The sequence below is a fragment of the Achroia grisella genome, unplaced genomic scaffold (genome assembly GCF_030625045.1).
Source record: "Achroia grisella isolate CSIRO2021 unplaced genomic scaffold, CSIRO_AGI_Agris_v1 utg352, whole genome shotgun sequence".
NCBI classification, from domain to species: Eukaryota; Metazoa; Arthropoda; class Insecta; order Lepidoptera; family Pyralidae; genus Achroia; species Achroia grisella.
The window spans coordinates 326519-346213 of NW_026712812.1; the positions used below are offsets into that span (position 1 = coordinate 326519).

The window sequence follows — 19695 nt, forward strand, 5'->3', positions numbered from 1 at the left end:
ATTAAAATTTTATAGGATACAAATTTAATTCCATATACTCAAAATAAATAAATGGTTGTAATTATACATATTATTATATAAAGCATTATTAAATATTTTTATACAGCATAGGGAAGACAAGACTTGTAAGTCTTGTCTTCATCCATTCAGTATCGTATCGGTTCGGAAATGACATTGCTGGAAAGTGATACTACAATGTAGTTGTGAATGTAATGAATAATGAATGTACGGAAATGTAAACTAGGACCTTACTAAATAACGTATTAATCAAGAACATAGTCCATTTGTGCAATTAGTTTAGTACCTAGTTAATCATAGTACATTAGTACATATGAATTAATTTGTTTTAATAAATTCTGAATTAATTTATTAATTATCTACAAAAAGTTTGACTTAATACCAGATCAGTATCCAAAGTGACAAGTATGTTATTAAGCATGAATGTGTTCAAGATTACAATTCTAGTTGGGTTTCTCTATGAAATTAATTATCTTAAAGTGTGTGAGGTTTGGTTATACCCCTAGTTCTTTTGTTGTATGGATACTCGTACTAATAAATATACCAAACTTCAGAATAAGCAAGTGGCGCATTAATGTGACGTCACATACTTAATTTACTAAAATTGAACGATGCAACATCTCAGACTACATCTATGCCTGTTTTGCGAGTTTAAAACAAAAATAAATAAACTTATAACTGATTAGATTTGAGAAAAGGAGTATTAATATAATTACTTATTTACACTATGCGATTCCTTTGCCTCACAAGCACTGTTATAGATCATTTCCGATTATCTGTACATTTTAACCTTTATTACCAGGTGTTATGATTCGTAATAGTACAGATATTTTTAAAATTCACGTATTAATTCTCTTCGCGGCCGAAGATTCCGCGTCGCCTTCACTTGATTTCCGTTTCCTCTTGATGAGATGGGAAATGTCTGCCGCTGGTTTTGCCGCAGAAGTGCTGGAACCCGCTCCGTTAGTATGAGACGAGCCTTCTCCATTTGCAGAGCATAAGGTTTCGCGTACTCGTTTTATAGTCTGGAAGAATAATATGTACTTCTATAAGTATCACTGGATTTTACTCACAACTTCGTCCGCGTGACAGGAATAGTCGTAAAGGATGTATACCAAGCTAAAAAGCAAAGTATACTCAAGAAAATAAACCGGTTTCAACAAGAAACAAAGTGAAATCTGAAAATAAATATGAACTTTCATAACTTCTAAATCGATGAGCTGACTGTGTATTTTGTATGAAAGGTTTTTGTTGAACAAACACGAACACAACCACTGCCTTTCGCGCTGAGTATAAAATTTACGACTAAACCTAATATAGTTTTGATCAGAATAAAAAATTCGGTAAGATTTCATCCTTTTAGTTAAGCCGTAAAATCATCGACAAGTAACGAATTCGACTTTGATCAAAATACAGTAAGCATTATAATAATAATACAGCACAATCCATACAGCGTCATCTAGTCCCAAGTTAAGCTTGTGTTATAGGTACTAGACAACTGATATAAATGTGTTATGTATGTGTCTACAAAAATGTATCTTGACATTTTTGTAGACACATACATAACACATATAGAAAACACCTAGCCCGCTACAATCATACTCTTAAATACAAATATTTGCAACGTGCGCGGAATCGAAGCCGCATCTATCCGAAGTAAACCACTTAGGCCGTCATTATACAATGCAGTCATCTTAAACAGCGTGCAATTATCGATTATTATGAATTAGAGATTTACAAAAAACGATATTTATTGTAATGGAATAGAAATTAAACTATTTCACACTTTTATGTCATTTTAAATAATTCTTTCAAGTCATTAATGCTGTTCCAAATATAATATTTAATATACTGAGCCTATTTACGATTACGATTCTCTTGTAATCGCCATAAGAACATTTTTCACTGTCGCCATGGATCTTTCAGGACAAGACAATTTAACCTACTTAAAGGCTATTATATATTTATATAAGACGTTTGGAATAGTTCCTATACTTCTTCTCTTCCATTGATGTATTTATGTATTAATAATAAGAAACCAGATGATAATGGCCAATTACCACATTATATGAAGAAAATATATTTTTAATAAAACATCTGCATATGTGTGTAATATGCAGATGTTTTATTGTCCAGTTCACTGAATAACAAAACAACCACATGGCCATTGATGCATTGGGTTGGGGGCGAAATAAAAAAAAACAATGTTCGAATTTAGAATATTTTTATTTCAAAATCAATCACAATACAAAAATGGCCTTGTGGTACAAACTTACAATTAATAGTAGATACAGAAATAACAGTCTCAAATTGAACTTATAAACTATGAGTATTAAATGTTACTTGAGATTATATTAAGGCACTTATTTCTATTGATTAGTGTACTAATGAAGACAATAGTCATATAAATTAATAAAAAACAACCAATTAAATATCACAATTACAAAATACTGAATTTTGGCACATTTTCTTATAGGAACTAACAATTTATGGAATGTATTATATTTAATGATTACAGCCTATGGTGATTTATCTGCAGAAAATAAGATGGAAAATACTAATCTACAGTAATATTATTATGTTGATTCCTTTTTCATTAGTGAATAGTACTTGTAGATCTGCTTTACTATAAACCACTCCTACTTTATCTAAATTATTGAAGTCTATGTCATATCGTTAAAAATAGTGAATTTATTGTTATGTGTAAACAACCCAACTTAACATTTTACTTAAACTCTACAAGGCATGTGGTTAGTTATTACTCAAAAGATCAAATATTTATTGAGCATTAAGCCTTACAATCTATGTGACAGAGATTTTTTTCCTTAAGCATCATACCTCGCAACATGTTTCTAGTTTCCTCCACACAATCACATGGTCTTACCTCAGCTTTATAATCCATCATGTCCTGGATTTTCTCCTGGATTTCAGGGAGCAATTCTTTGAGTTCCTTAATCTCGCCCTCGACAGAGTAGAAGGGATCGGCTGTTGCAAACTTCTTGACGGTGGCATCCTCAGTCACTGCTGCTGGATTCTCTAACGTCTTGATGCGAGTTTCTAGAATGTTCGCCGCATTCTTGAAATGTGTTATGGCGTCTTCAAAGTTGGATGCTAGAGAATTCGCTAGCCCTGTAAATAAGTGAGATATGATTTAAAAAAGGATAAAACCATTATATATTACAGTATTTAATATAAATTAAAAATTATTAACTATGCAGCCATTCTATTTTTCTTTTATGTGTCATGCATTGCCGTGATGGCTCTATCACCCTATATCAATCTTATGTACTCCTTCAATCAAAATGGAGGTTACAAAGCATGTACCACCGAGACAACTTTTACAGTCTATCTACATTTACAAAACCAAATAAATCATTTAAAGTTTTACTTAGTCAAAAAGATACTACAATCGTAAAAATAAAAAGATTTTTTTGTAAACAATCAATTCACGATTAGTAAAAAAACGTAACATCAGACAGAGATTATATCACAAAGGCATTTAGGGTACAAAAAGAACAGAACATTTAACATGTCATTAAAAATATAAGATCGTAATGAAATACACAGGTAAAGTAATGTATATAAAATAACTGAAATACTGGAATACCTAATAACTGGAATAAGTAAAATAGAATAACTGGAAATATTGCTATTTTTCATGTTTTGTAAAACAACCTCAAAGTTCTGCCACCTTTATATACAATTTGGTATTCAAAATCCAGTATTAACGTAGTATCTAAAATTATCAAATTTGTATTTACATACCAATCTGATAATGCGTTTCAGCGATTCTTCTATCATCCCTGCAGTAAAGTTCCTTTTGTAGTTCCAAACAGCTTTCTGTGGAACAATAAAAATGCTACTTTTAACATTTCAAACAATATATTACTTAAATTTAAAATATAATATTTCAAATAAGAATTAATTAGCAATACTGCAAATTATATGATGAGGTAATTATTTTCCTTTAGTTCAAACTAAATTCTTATTTTATATTCATTATCTACTAGTGAAGCATTCCAACATTACCAGGGTGCCAGAGTATATATTAGTACAATATACAGCCTACAAAACTCTTGAATAATGTACCATTCAAATAATAGTTTATTATTTGAATGGTACATATATAGATAAGTACAGTATTTTTGAATTTATTTTTCTCGCAACAAAATCTGTTTTTTAGTTTTATAATAATACACTAATAGTATAAATTCCATTAATTTACAGAGGTAGGAATCACCTTACAAAAAAAAACAAAATAATACGAACGCATATCGATGACGGCCTTGTCGTAGGTCTCGCTTTCGAGGGCCACCTCCCCTAGTGCTAGATGCACGTCAGCGAGCAAAGCACGAGCCGGAGTACCACCATCTTCCTCCGCCCGCCGCGACAGTATGCTGCGAGCTAAATCTGTACAACAATACATTATAAGGAGCAAATTACTATTATATACTCCTACTTTATTACACCAGATATATTACAGAAATAAAAATTAACAGAGTAATTGAATACAAAAGAAGGTCTTATCGTTTATGCAATATCTTCCAGACAACATTTAGAAAGTATGCTGCGAGCTCAGTTTACAGGACAAATTGTGATGAGCACGACACAGTATTGACGCGACATGTCTTGTGTTTCTCTCAAATCTGGCACGAACCTGCTAGTGCTGCTTTAATTGGCCATTGTACACCACATTTAATAAAAATACGTACCAAGCATTTCCCAGGCTAATTGCAGATTATCAACATCGTCTTCATTATCATCGGCTTCAGACTCTTCATTTGCTTCACCGTTGTTGCTTGTACCCTAAAATAATATATTTTAAATTTCAAAATGAAGAGTGAAATCAAATTCCCTATTGCCAAATCTACACTAATTTTAGCATACATTCAACCGTACTTTGAATTGGTAGCGTGCTAATAGAATTTGTAGTGATATTACCTATAAGTATTGTTAAACAATTATAAACTATAGTATCGCAAACATATTGTTATTGTTCAGACTGTCTTACTATTACAGTACCTATATAATTTATTTTTATTGTCACTAAAAAATCACTAAAACAATATGGACAAACATGGATAAACAAACTAACATATGTAGAACAATCACGGTTATGGCCACTAATAATATGTCATGAAATGCAATCATGTCAGAAATGATTGTACTATTAAGATATACAGATGATATAGGTTCCATATTGGATGTGTGATTATTTTTTAAATTGTAATACATATATTATTCGCCAGTTATATGGACATATTACTAGCCAATAATGTCTTACAATGAAATAAAAATATGTTATAAAATAATTGACTTTTATGATAGCATCAATACTATAATCACAATGTACAAATGTGCATTTCTTTTTTGACGGCCTCAGTTGTCTAGTTGCGTAGCACACTACTCTACTTTGTCTATGTCTATGATGTATGTTTTTAAACAAAATATAATATATCTTTTAATTTATTTAATTTGTCTAGTACCCATAACACAAGGTCCGTTTAGATTGGGCCTAGATGGCACTGTGTGAATTGTCCTGGGATGATGTTATTACTATTATTATTTGTATTTGTGATGCAAACTTTTTTTATTTATTTATAAACATTTTATAATTATACACACTGGCTCATCACCATCTCCTTCAGCAACTGTACTGCTGCCAGGTTCTTCCTCCTTTGTTGTGGACTCAGCTTCGATTTTCTCTACTTCATCATTGTTCTCGCCATTCTGTTCTCCTTCTCCATTTTGTTCTTCCTCACCATTGTCAGCACCTTCTATAATATTTAATAGGCATACATTATATGCTGTAAAAGACATACAACAAATAAATGTCTAAAAGTACACACTCAGAAAGTTCTTTAAAATCTTTATCTTTTATAAATACATCCAAAGACTTGTCTCCTTTAGCAAATTATTTTATTATTTTTTACTATACACCTATTTATTACAAGTTTTGTTTTTTTAAAAACATTGTTGTTTTTCTTTGCCAGTTCTCCAAATAATTACAAAAAAAATAGGAAGGAAATTGTTAGCAATGGGGTATTGGATTGCACCCACCAGTGTATAATGTTAGTGCAGGCGAGGGCAGTTTTATTTTGATATATGTCCTGTACAGCTTACCCTCATTATCATCCTCCTCTTCAGGATTTCCATTTCCTGCCACACCATCTCCGAGCACACCACTCTCTTCTCTTGACAGACCCAGAAGCGCTTTGCCATACCTACGAAGTAGGAAATTTAAAAAATAACAACATAAGCTTCATTATTTTAAATACCTTACCACAGGTGTATATGTATTTAAATACATGTACACCTGTGACTTAAGTCACTATCTATTACTAAGAACTACATTAAAATTGGTTGCAGAGTTTAAAAGATTTAATCAAACAGATAGTGGATGATTCTTTTTGTACTATGTATCTAAATATGTTTATCCAAGCATTGAGTGGATAGAATGTATGTATTGTACTTTCCTAATTTCAAAATTCCTTATGGGAAAGGTAAATGGATCAGAGGACTTCAAGAGGTAATTAATGTATTTTTTGCTGGAATGTATGATTTGATGAATTATTACCTCTTTTTTTAGACTACTATGGTGGCAAACAGGCATACAGTCTATCTGATGGTAAATGGTTACCATAGCTGGACGCCTGAAACACCATGTCCTTCTTGAACAAACCCATGCTGTAGTCTCATGAGAAAACCTCGGCAGGAAGTTCATTCCACAAACTACTTCTTGTAATAATTACCAGCAAATCATAAATTTTTAATTTCTAATTGCATTGTTAAAAAACTTAAGGTTTTCCAGATTGTAACTATATACATACACAGCATCATGAACATTTATTGCCTGCATTCTGAGGAACTAAGATGTCATGCCTGTAACTATACCATATCCTGTAAATTTGACTTCTCTCAATCTACAACCGAAATATATCATGTAAAACAAGCTGCTTAGCATCTCAAATAAGCAAGACAGAGATATCCATATAGACAACATTGTACAAAATATACCAAATTTTTAATTCAAAATTTAAATAGTCTAGGTGTAGTGTGTGTAGATATCTGTGGTTGGTATTACATGACTATGTCTAATATAAATCAATCATAAATATCATACCATAAATAAGCCTCGGCACATTGATCTGCTGTGTCACCATGCTCTTTAGCAAGTGCCTCACAAGCCTTTGCGAGGGTGCCAGCTGCAGCACTGAAGTCCCTTACAGCAAGATGCCGACGTCCTGCTGCCAGCATTTCAGAAGGAGATGATGTTGTTACCTCAGGGATATCAGCCATCTGAAATAAATACTATATTAACTAGTTTTAAAAATCTGAGAACAGAAACCTGTTAACGGAATAGAATACTAGATAAAATAAAAAGAGATATAAAGAAAAGAAATTAAAAAGATGGGAATACGATGGAGAAGGACATGGAAATACAGAAATAATTTATCATTCAAATAGTGATTCTTACAAATGGATAAGTGGTAAAACTTACTACTTATTTGGTAAAATATAGCATTTGTTTTATTCCAATCAGTTTATAGACAAAAACATTATGCGAATACATACCCGCGGGTTGTATCCGTATAAGGTTTCTGTAAATAGTGGGTCAATAAAATCAGTAGAACACAGAAAAAACAACTTTTCTAATACTTTTTAGGTTTAAGCAACTTATCCGTAGGTATTAATTACGCTTTAAATAATTAAAACGTGGTACTCTATTCTAAAGTTCTTCTGTAATTTACAATACAAACTGCATTGTAAAACAATTACTATAAGTAAAAAAAGATCAAAATAACGGTCATTTGCTTTTCCATACGCCAACTTTGTAACAATAAAACCCTCGCCACGTGTCAAAGGAATTCAAAACCAAATTTGTTATAATAATACCGAAAAATGATGTGGAAATATTATTATACCATTCAAAAAGATTGAACTCACGATGTAGAACAATAATTTAAAAAAATTTATACATTAATTAACATAAAAATAGGGCTCCGAACCGAATTAGAATATTTATGTATACTATATTGATTAGTTAAAGGAAAATACTTACGGTGCCTTGGTGGTTTATATGTAATTATCGTGTTAAGAATAAATAAATTAAATGTAATATTAATGAATATTAAGTAACAGACATTAGCCGGTGATTCGGATTGGTATTACTTTTTTTATACTATACTAATTATTGCAATAAAAATATTGTCTGTGGTCTGTAGTGATGTCGATATTAATCATCGAGAAGAAACATCGATGTTCGAAAGGAAATATCGATTAAGTCTACTGTAGAATTAAATGTCGATGCTAAGTCGAAAATTTCAATCTAAAAGACCAAATGATTGTTGCGAAAACAATCTAGAATCTATTGGCCTAATAAATAAAAAACGAACTTGGCCTTCAGAAAATACATCGATGTTTACTGTCATATGTTTTCTTTCATACATAGGTACGTAAAGTATTTATGGTCAGAGGTTACAAATTTCGAGAATCGCCTATAATGTAAATCGCAGTATGTAATTGTGATTATAAGATTGATTACATGAATCAGTCAGAATCTTCATGCGAGTTATTGGGTTATTAAATAATCATAGACTTTGTAAGCACTTGTTTTGCTATAAGTATACCCAGTTAACTGAGGTAAATCCTCCATTTCACTATCATTATCACTAAACAACTCTTCAAAAGACATTTTAGATAATAAAATTATGAAATCAATCCTTAGTCGTAATCTTAAGAATTTTTAGGATTCCAAGTTAAAAAGTTTTGCTGATATATAATAACGTCAAAATTTATATAATGTGGATCAATTATTTTATTTTATTATGCAAGAAATATCCCTTAACTACATATGTTAATGCAATATCCTAGATGCTCAAAGATGGATCGCCCGAAAATATTGAAATCCATAGATATATTCTTTCTTTAAAACTGGATTGAAATTAAATATTGGATTTTGAATGAATGAAAAATCGCGAATATCTGTTTTAGCAGTAAAAGAAAACTAGGACAAAAAAATAACAAAACAGTTTGCCGTTGCCACAATTTTAGTAATCGTTCTATTAGACAATCATTCATAAGTATTATCGAATATCGAATAATCGTCAAAAGTAATGAACGCCCTAACTCAAATTAAAAATGATGTCATACATACTGTGACACATACCTAACCTGCATTGTATTTGCTTCGGGTAGTCATAATTATTTTTGTACTGTTTATGTATTTAGTTTGAAATAATTATTGAGTTTCGATTAGTTGGTTAATACTGAAAAGCACATATTGATTATACTAGAGAAACGCGCTTATAGAAAAATATATCTAAACTAAAAATTTTAGCCTACTATAAATAATATTTTTATTAATACAAAGAAGAATTAAAGAATTTTAAATTCAATATATTGGAACCCATAAAAGTGAGTACCTAGCTATATTCTTATATTCTACAGAGAAAATACTTTTTTTTTGTATAAATACATATATTTTTTCTTTAATTGAAAAATTAACGTAGTTTGATGGTTTGTATGTACATATAACTTCTTTTTAATTATTTCTGTGTATGGATAAGTAGGTATAAATAATAAGTATAACTATTATTACAATTATTTTTAGTAACAATAATTCATAGCAATTATTCGCAGTATAGAGATGAGAATCGAATGTCATTTGAATTGTTTTGTAAACACGATGAATAGCTATGTGGGCTAATTATGTAACTTCGTTCGCAACGATTTTCGTATGTAACGTAGTGAAAATGACGTCATCTGTCAATAATGCGATCATATAGACGCCATTTGACGCTGTCAACTAGCATTGCAACGTAAACGCAACTTTACATATCGATAAAAATTATTTCTATCGAATGTCGATTTAGTAACCTCGTTGCAACGTCACGTAATCGCTATTTTGCCGAAATGACAGCGTGGAATTGAAACGGTTTTTACATTATGAGAAACAATTTAGAAGGTGTTTCTTTTGGTTACAATCTTTAAAATATCAGCATTAGCAGCATTATTTATCTTGTTTTGGTAATTTTCAGTATTACATATATTTTTATTATATTAAATATTACGTAGAAAGTCGTGAAAAGGTTTTAAATTTATTAAAATGGGAAAATTGTCACGACTCACAACACGACATCAGTGTTGCCAATTCGATATTTTATTTTCGTCCCAAATCACATAGAATGTTGTATTAACTAGAGTAAATGTTTAATATAAAATTAGGGTTGATTATGATATTAATATAATTAAAAAACTATTTCAATGAATACGGTGCTCTGTGAACGGAATACAACGTTTATGATGCTCTGTGATTTGTTTAAAGTAAATAAATTTATTTGTTTAAAGTTTTTACAATTATGTTCAAATTTAAAAAGATGTGCCCATATCATTTTAAATTTATATGGATACCTACGTACTTACCTAGGTATCTATAGCAGAAAAGAAAATTTAATTTGTAGGTTAGATTAATATTATTAATGATTATAAATAGTTTGTATAAAATATGCTTTTATATTCAAAATTATTAACCTTATTTTTTCATTAGAATAGAATAGACTTTCTTTATTTTATTTTATTAAATGTCTATTAATAAAATTAAAATAAAAGAACAAGTGAACTCTGCAGTATATTTTGTAATTTTTGAACGCAATAAAAATTGTTTCAAATCAACCAACTAGTGTAACAACCCAATAAATTAAAATGTATCCCTCTAAAGGTATAAGCTATCTAATGTACTGACTTTTTAAATTGGTCGGATTAACAATATTCCGCTGCAACTTCATAGTAGTGTTTTATCGATAGAAATTATTTATGTTGCGGTCATTCGACCTTACTTGATCGCATTTTTTAAATTGAAATGATTTCATATTGCATCACAACTTCAACAGAAACAATTTCATATCGTGTTACATAATTAGCCCAATGGTTATGAATCGAATCGAATGAAACCGATGTGATTATTTCAATATAATAACAACGTGTATTATACATCAAATTGGAAATTCATGACATTGGTCTATTAATTAATCAATTAAAACATAATATCTATTTAACATGGCTCGGGAATTTCAAACAACTCATTTTACCCAACAGAGTGAAATGACAAATATCAAAAGATTAAATTTCTTTAATTTACTTACTTTGTGTGGATTAAAACTTAATTATAATTCACTATGTTTGCAAATTGAACATTTATGTTAGGGGGCGTCCATAAATTACGTGTGGTGTTTTTTTTTTATTTTTCTATCCCTGCCTTACATCTCACCGGGGGGGTGAGATGTAAGTTTTATTCAACCGTCTCCCCCAGCCTACAATCTCACATGATATTTTTCAAAATGTGGTTTTCTTACGAAAACGCGTTGGAATGTTATTGTAAAAAGAAAAAAATTGCTTTGTGCTATTATGTAGGTACTCACGTAATACCCACTAAGCTCGTACGCTCTCGATCATCAGTCGCGCGTTCCGCTGGCAGTGGCGCGAAAACGTCGAAGTATGAATGAAATTATTTTCATTCGAACGAAATAGCCTATGTCCAGCAGTAGACGTCTTCCGGGCTGCGATGATGATGATGATGATGAAAGAATTAGTTAATGATCTTAATCGTATTACGATTATAACTACGCTTAAGATTAAATCTTAGGCATGTACAATTTGGATTAAATGGGCCAAAATAGTATAATATTTTTTGTTTCAATCAGAAAAAAAATTGCGAGATATTTGCAGAGACCCCCCCATCTCGCCAACGTAACTTTTTTTTTTTTTTGACTCGACCCCCCCCCCCCCCCCCCTTAAATATTTCTCATAATTTGTGGACGCCCCCTTATGTGCCTAAACATAATCATATTCATTTCTTAAAGTCTAACGTCACTAAATATGTGTATAATAAAAACTTGTTTATATAAGTTATTAAAAACTAAAGTTTAGACAATACTACAATTTAAAAAAATCAATGAAAGTATTTATTTTAGTATGTAGGTAAGGTTAAAAATATTTTTTTTTAATGAATGGTTTTTAATAATAATTATTGTTTTTGTTAATCAAAAATAATGTATTACTTACTTCACTGCGCACGTATCAAGCATGTGTATTAACATATCTGCTTGGTTATACTTAAATCTGTTTTGTAAAAATTAAGTTAAAACCGGCACACATAGAATTATCACAAATAATGTATTATTTTTTTTAAAGCATCCTCAACATAACTTAAAAACATTGGTTAAAAAATTGCTTTCTTTGTTTTCTTCCGTATGGACTGTCTTTTCTTTACTATTTTGTTATGTTCCTTTTTCTAAAGTCTTCTGTTCTATTCTTTTACTTTTAACTATTGATTTTTTTTATTGTAATATTATCGCCTTTATTGAAATTAATTCAATTACGTACCTACTTACTTAAAACTCACGTGTTTATATCTTTTAATTGATATTTTATTCACAAATTTTGCTTTTTGTTAATTCTAGATGGCGATAATACCAATACAAATGATACATGGTGAGAATCTAGGAAAAAGACATAAGCGCCTTAATACTTTAGTGAACGAGGCTTTCGCAAACAATATTCCCTTTGAATCTCTCAAAGGTATTCAGGAGTCTTCTCCAGTTGATAGACTATTTAAAATAGATCTTGCTGCGAAATACCGTAACGAAGATTATATATTCGAGATGTTAAAAGATGATGACTTGCTTTATGTTAGTAGAGCTCTGAAATGCAATTGGCTTGTGCAAGATTCTAAATATTCAAGTATAATAAACCCGATCTACTTAGAAAATGAATTATTTCCTGAAATGCTAACTACATCTGTTAATAAAATGAAACATTGGATATCACTAAATTTAAAAGACCAAATCAGATGTCAGGAATTTTATCAGTTCTATAAAGAAAAAGATGAAAGATTTGCTTTGAAGCTCCTTTCCAAATGTTCACCTGATTTTTTCTTAAAGGAAATGGCTACGATCCCTATACAAAAAATAACACCACACTTCTTAAAGTTGCTTTGCGAACATTGGCCCAAAACTGCAGAAATTCATTTAAAAAAAGTAATCGAAACCATGACAAATACAAAAAGAGGTTATAGGCAATCGACGAATACAAATGGTTTCCTAAATTGTTTGCAATTTCTTCTGAAAACCGATCCAGACACATATTTCTACTTAATCGAGAACATTTATGATCAAAAATTCAAGCGGCTGAATAAAGACGCTACAAAATATATTATGAGAAACCACAGAGGTAGATTTGACTCTAAACCTGAATTGTACACAGCACGTTTACTGAATACAACAGCGTTAGCAAAATTTTTGAATAATGAGGAAATAAAAGAGCTCGTTATAAAATGTGCAAGAGCAGAATATTTAGGTTATGACTGGTTCTCATACAAGTTTGCGAAGCCTTTAGTGAAGTTTATGAAACAAGCTGAGAAATCGTCTTTCTGTAAACAAATATTCAATGAAAAATCTTTTGGAGAAAGCATTACAGAGCCTCCTTACTATATACCTTCTATGCCCCAAAGTAGAGAACCTACCGAAGATTTAGGTTCTGATGTATCTGAGAGAAATTACGATCAATATAATCTTCTGTATGGCAAGTTGTACAGAACGGAATATTGCACGATGTCAAAGAGATGTGGCATCAGGTTGCGTACATTACTTGACCAATTATTCAATCAGTATAGATTTTGTTATTTCGACGAGACTTTCGCAGAATTGAGTTCACGTATTCCAAGAGAAAGTGTACTTGAAAATCGTCAATACATGTTATTGGTACTTGTTAGCAAGACTGGTGGACGAAAAGAGCATTTGGAAAAGTTACTCCATTTGTTAGTTACGAAACACAGTAATGAGCCTGTTTCATTACGAGCTGCTATCGTACGTAGTCTAGCGAAGCGCGCTTGTGTGTGGCGTTTAGAAAGTAGCAATTGGGATATATTGTTAAAATTTGGCCATGATCTAGGACTCGATGGTAATCCACCATCAATTATATGTCGTGAAGGTTTACATGCTGCTGTGCTCCATCATATTCTTCAATCTCAAAGTTGCCCTCTTCCAGTATTATTATCATTTCTTAAAGAATTTTCTTCTCTTAATGAATATACATTAAACAAAGAAGAAAAAGTACTTGTACTCAAATGTTTGCCTAAATTGTTATTAAATGTTGTAGAAACGGAAACTGATAAGGCGACGGAATGTCTTAATCATATTCTAGATTTTTTGACGGCCTTCCGGTTTCCCATAAGAGATTGTCCTGGGATTGTATCATCTATTGCTTCTACATATAGACGCGATCCATCAGGCTCAAGTGATTTGCTGAAACGCTTATATCAGGCCAGAGTAGCACGCAAGGAACTCTACAAAGAAAATTTTGAAGTAATCCAAACTGATAGATCTTATCTTAATGCTTTACGACATGATGTTCTGATATTATCTGGAGACCATTTTGAAAAGTTTCTTACAGCCAAGAAACCACTGTGTCCTGAACATTTCTTACGAAAATTAACTATATACTTCAGTAATGAGAATGAGATTATTAATCACTATCAGAAGTTTCTCATGCATGTATTAGAAACTAAACCACATGTTAAATTGGCACGCATTGCAGCATTACTTGGCAACATAGGTAGTACACCAATATGGCCAATATCAATTACTACATCCTCAAAAACACAAAAGCAGGTAGCAAATGCCTTAGGCCATGTAACTCATTTGATTAGACCATATCTTATCAAAGAAACTGCAAAGGTAAGTGTTACATTTATAAACTTTTAGTTAATTCAACATTTACAAACGTAAAAGAATTTAGGGAATCTTATGTGATAAGTTGTTTTATGTAATTTGAATGGCCAACAAGCTGACGGCTCACATGGTAGTAAGTGACAACTTTTTACAAAGAATACTTGCCTAAATCGGAAGATGATATAGTGAGCAAAGACCACTTAAATCGTTAATGACATTAAAATACATACTTTATATTATTATATTTAAATGACTGTAACTTTATTTTAGGGGGATAATTTAGTCACCGTAGCAAACTGGATTCATACATGCAGTGAGAATTCACTACGTAAAAACATACCGAAACTTCTGTTGGAGCCACGGCACGCGAGGCTAGTACTTGCGTTACGAACACCAGGATGGCCAGGACTTATTAGCCAAACAATGTTAGAAGCCACTAAAAGTCAACCCACGAAAAGTCTTCGTGTAACGATCCGCGTATTGAAACAACACGGTGACCATTTCAACAAACAGGACTGGGATACTTTCAATTCTGTGTTAATGACAATTGATTTGAAGAATAAAAAACAATATCTATATAGTGAATTATCTGAACTGAATGCTATATCAAACAGTTGTAGATTAGATTATTCAATAATTATGTATGAAGTGCTAGAAAAAATAGGGTTAGGTTCAGAGAAGGGACCTTCTTTCATTAGCGTTCTTTCATTGTTGACGTACATATATGATTACATTGACAAAGTAAATGTGGAATACATAAGGAGAATTGCAAGACAGTTCTTAGATAATTATTATACAACTGATAAAATAGGAAGTGATGACTTTAAATATTCATTATACGCATCGATTTTTGTGCAAATTATTGCCAGATTCCTATTGCTAAATGTAACTGAGTTACAGCAAAAAGAGAGTTATACAGATATCGGATATCCTTTCTTAAAAAAAACTTTACAAGCTTTCAACGCGTCGAAGGAAAAAAATAAAGTATTAAAAATTCTAATGTTATTTGTATACAGTTTAAAATATACAAAATCGTTTTTAGATCCTAAATCTTGTTTATATGCATTAAAACCTATTGAAAATTTCTTTAAAGAATCTATACCAATGGAAAAGAGTTTTGGAGTAAACTGTCAGTTGAGATTCACTATTTTGTATGGTGATACGTTAAAAAAATGTGTAATAGAAAAACCAGATTATTTCCAAGGTGGAAAATTCAAAAATATTGAGTCCGTTCAGTACGCAGCGGTTTCGTTTGGTAAAACAGTTGCAATAGATATAGAAGAGTTAGTTGTTCAATATTTTCAATCTGTTAGAAATATGTATAACAAAGTATTGATAAGTTTCTTGAAAGAGAAAATAGTGCGGCCCATTCCAGAAAAGTATTTCATACCGTCTTTTATAAATGGATTGGTACACGATAGAAGTAAAATAAATGGGGTATTAGCTGGAGTCTTTATTTATCACAACTTCTGTTTTGAAAAAGAAGTTAAAGAAAAATTAAAGGAAGAAATTCAAAGTATCGCAAACTGTTCGGACGAAGTCAAATATTTCTTAAATTTTAAATCCAACTAGGATAAATATTATTAAATGATACTAAGGATCATCCCACAGCCATTGAATTGTCGCAGTTCTTCTTCTCTTCTGTATCACATGTACATATAAGTGTATTAAAGGAGAACTATGAGAATTTGCAAACTGAACGGTCGATCCATTAACACTGCTAAACACCTACTTTTAATCAAGTGCATACTTCTTATGAATTAGTAGTATTTTCATACTTTTCTCGCTTCACTAATATTTAATATGTGCTCTTAACATATAAATACATTAAATATAGTAGTATAAGTATTAATTAAAACTAATAGGCATATTACATGTACTTGAAATAGCAATATTTGTTTTAAACAAATAGCATTATTCGGTATAACCGTAATAGTTATTTTTGCAATATACCTATATAAATGTTTAAAAAATAAGTTAATATATTGTTTAGTTATTTTTAAATAATAATGTAAAAAGAATAGTTGTTTTATTTCATATTTATATATCCTTTATAATGATAGCTCGTCTGCACCATACTGCATCTCCTAATCCCGTGGGAATTACAGCAGCTGACTTTGAAACACCATCGAATAAAAAAAATAAACAAATTATGTTAATCGATGTGAACTAAACATTATAATTTATAAAACAGAAATAACAATTTATAAGCGAACTAAATAATATATGTGTGTGAAGTAAATCTACGTTAATATTGTTAGAAGGTTACTATTTATATATAAAATGTTAAATTAATAAAAAAATTCATCTAATTCTATGGTTTTAATGGATGCCAGTAACTCATGTCAGTGTTTTTGCTGGCGTGCACAATAATGGTATATTTTATTATTAATATTGTAAACGCGAAAGTATGGATGGATGGATGTTTGTTACTCTTTCACACAAAATCTACTGAACTACTGAACGTGAAACTAAAGTTTTATCAAAATGATGAATCTTTACAGTATACATTAGAATAACACATAGGCATAAACTTCAAACTTACACATTTGAATCTCTATAAATATGAAACTGAAATGGATAGCCCACAGGTTATCATGATTTCAAATTGATACGGATTAATTTATGTGTACCTACCTTAACAAAAAAATCTTTTAAATGTTATTAAATTTTTTTTTAAGAATCATTCTTAATTTCGACATAATAGAAGTGTTCTTAATTAAGAAATAATTATAAATAGGTATATATATATTATTTAAAACATATTAAAACACACCTATTAGGTACAGCAACAAAAACTAAGTTGTTCTGGTGACAGCGCAGTAACATTCTAATTGTTTTCCTTTCCATTAAGACATTTTTCACTCCTTCATGGCTATAATTATTATTTTTCTTTTTTTTTTACACATTTATTATAGTCCTATTCATAGTATTCATATACATCAAATTAAATTATGGTATCTCGGTATTTATAAAGTTCTGGTACTCTAACTGTAATTCCTACTTTCCAAGTTCTTTTATTACTTATTCATTTCACATTATTTCGTTCAGTTCATTTTAGTTTATTAAAAAAAAATATACAAGGTACATTATTCACCCTCGAGGACATAGCTGAAAATCAGTGTTTTGCTCCTTGAGTGATTCTCCACACTGAGCTATGTACCAATTTTGTATTGCTGTAGCACAAACATGCAGGTTTACCCTTATTGAATTGTTATATTGTAGGTACTCATTTGATGTTATAATTAAGCCTGTATGTGTGTACTAAGATACAAATAAAAACTATTATCTATCTATACTTTGATACCGCGATATTAATCCAGTAAAATTTTAAATTAAACCATGATGTATGCATGTTTGTCGCAGTATTACCTATACTGCGACAAACATGCACACATGGTATAAGTATCTACGCAAATACGTGACTAATAATATTAAAAAATAATTTTGAGTTAAGTTGACGGGAAAGGGATGAAAAATTAAAAAAAAGCCGTTATCGATTTATGTTGAAAATGCCTTTTTTCAAAATAACTCGATAACGGTAAGAAATATGAAAAAATGTTTAAATTAAAAGTTGTGGAAAAAAAAAGTTATGCACAAAACAGATTCTCTTATTTTTTTTTTAATTATTTGCTGTTGTTTAGCCACATAACCAGACAACCACATTGTGGAATTACCTTATAGCAATGGTATTACCGAACCGATACGATATTAAAACCTAAAAAAATAGTCTATTTTGGTTGGCAACGTCAGTTGCAAATTCTCCTGGTGTTGCGGATGCTCATGGGCGGCGGTAAACAGTCACTTACTATCAGGTGACCCACAAGCTCGATTGTCATCTATGCTATAAAAACAAATATGAAATGAATACGTTGCTAATATATAATGTAATTCGATAGTATTAAAAATGCCAAACACCGCAATCCCATGTCATTGGATCGGAATTAGTTTCTGAAGTAAACTGGCAGATATGGCTTCAATACACCAGTTGAACGCAACAAAGCCGTCAAAACGCTACATATCGATGCAGTTCTGCGGCGATCAAATCACCAATCATCGATTTCTCTGTAGCTACTGTAATGACTAGGTATTGTAATAACCATTCGTTGTAACCAACTCAATACCGGCTACCCCTCTGTCAATATTCCCACAGACTGTACTCACTGCAAGAACACAGAATTTTTCACTTTAACGTTTCTTATTAAAGTCGTTATTACGATTTTATATATGTTACGAGGTACTTGATAACTACAACATATTATTGAATGTGTTATGACTGATTGACAAAGGCTGTTTCACTGAAACTGGAATAAAAAACACTTTCACTAGACATATTTTTATTCCTATTTTAATAGCTTTTCTGTTTTCAGCATTGACTTTTGTATTGTTCTCAGAAGACACCTATCGATATATTCCGAGTTTAATCAAAGCTGTTCACAAATGACAAGTAAACACAGAACGATATACTTGGTGTCTTAGAAACGAACGTGATCTGAGTTATTTCGTAGTTGGCAGTCAACGTGTTGATGAGATTTGATCCTGAGATAGATTGCGTCTATTACGAAATTAGACATACAGATATGTTCTCTATTTTCTCAAAAACAGTACAAGAAGCTGGATACAGTTACTTGTTAATACAATTATTTAAGCACATAGCATTTCCTTAAGGTGGCCCGCCTGGTCGTATACAGCAATAGCTTTTGCGTTTGAATTTCCAGTGACCATAATGATCATAGCATTTCTCAAGGCGTTCCCGAAGATTTATTTCACTCTAATTTCACAAACGAATAATCTTTATAAATCATCATCATTACATAGTATAAAACAAAGACGCTGTCGCTGTCTGTCCCTATGTATGCTTAAACCTTTATAACTACGCAACGGTTTTTTAATAGATAGAGTGATTCAAGAGGAAGGTTAATATATGTAATACATGTACACCCGTGCG

General features: G+C 30.9%; 2 protein-coding genes across 3 annotated transcripts; one reads left to right on the top strand and one right to left on the bottom strand.

Annotated features, from left to right (window-relative positions):
* Positions 1–242: 242 nt before the first annotated feature.
* LOC131843834 (histone-binding protein N1/N2) lies at positions 243–8209 on the bottom strand. 2 transcript variants are annotated; one of them, XM_059192584.1, is made up of 9 exons: positions 8081–8209; positions 7142–7317; positions 6142–6242; positions 5644–5795; positions 4731–4824; positions 4288–4428; positions 3784–3858; positions 2903–3147; positions 243–1043 (listed from the first exon to the last, which is right to left on the bottom strand). In XM_059192584.1, the coding sequence occupies exons 2-9, from the start codon at positions 7315–7317 to the stop codon at positions 858–860; spliced, it is 1170 nt and encodes a 389-aa protein (XP_059048567.1). In that variant the 5' UTR covers positions 8081–8209; the 3' UTR covers positions 243–857. The 2 variants fall into 2 exon arrangements, with proteins under 2 accessions (XP_059048567.1, XP_059048568.1); XM_059192585.1 differs by having other exon boundaries at positions 7142–7329.
* Positions 8210–9187: 978 nt separating this feature from the next.
* On the top strand, positions 9188–16730 carry LOC131843856 (uncharacterized). The gene is made up of 3 exons (XM_059192617.1): positions 9188–9435; positions 12480–14753; positions 15018–16730. The coding sequence occupies exons 2-3, from the start codon at positions 12480–12482 to the stop codon at positions 16317–16319; spliced, it is 3576 nt and encodes a 1191-aa protein (XP_059048600.1). The 5' UTR covers positions 9188–9435; the 3' UTR covers positions 16320–16730.
* Positions 16731–19695: the final 2965 nt, after the last annotated feature.

Excerpts from the sequence above, each read along its gene's own strand:
- LOC131843834 (XM_059192584.1), bottom strand. The coding sequence starts at position 7,317 with ATGGCTGATATCCCTGAGGTAACAACATCATCTCCTTCTGAAATGCTG. Across the intron at positions 3,859-4,287 it reads CAAGGCCGTCATCGATATGC|AAAGCTGTTTGGAACTACAA; the intron begins GTTCGTATTATT and ends ATTGTTCCACAG. Across the intron at positions 3,148-3,783 it reads TGAAACGCATTATCAGATTG|GGCTAGCGAATTCTCTAGCA; the intron begins GTATGTAAATAC and ends ACTTATTTACAG.
- LOC131843856 (XM_059192617.1), top strand. The coding sequence starts at position 12,480 with ATGGCGATAATACCAATACAAATGATACATGGTGAGAATCTAGGAAAA. Across the intron at positions 14,754-15,017 it reads TTATCAAAGAAACTGCAAAG|GGGGATAATTTAGTCACCGT; the intron begins GTAAGTGTTACA and ends ACTTTATTTTAG.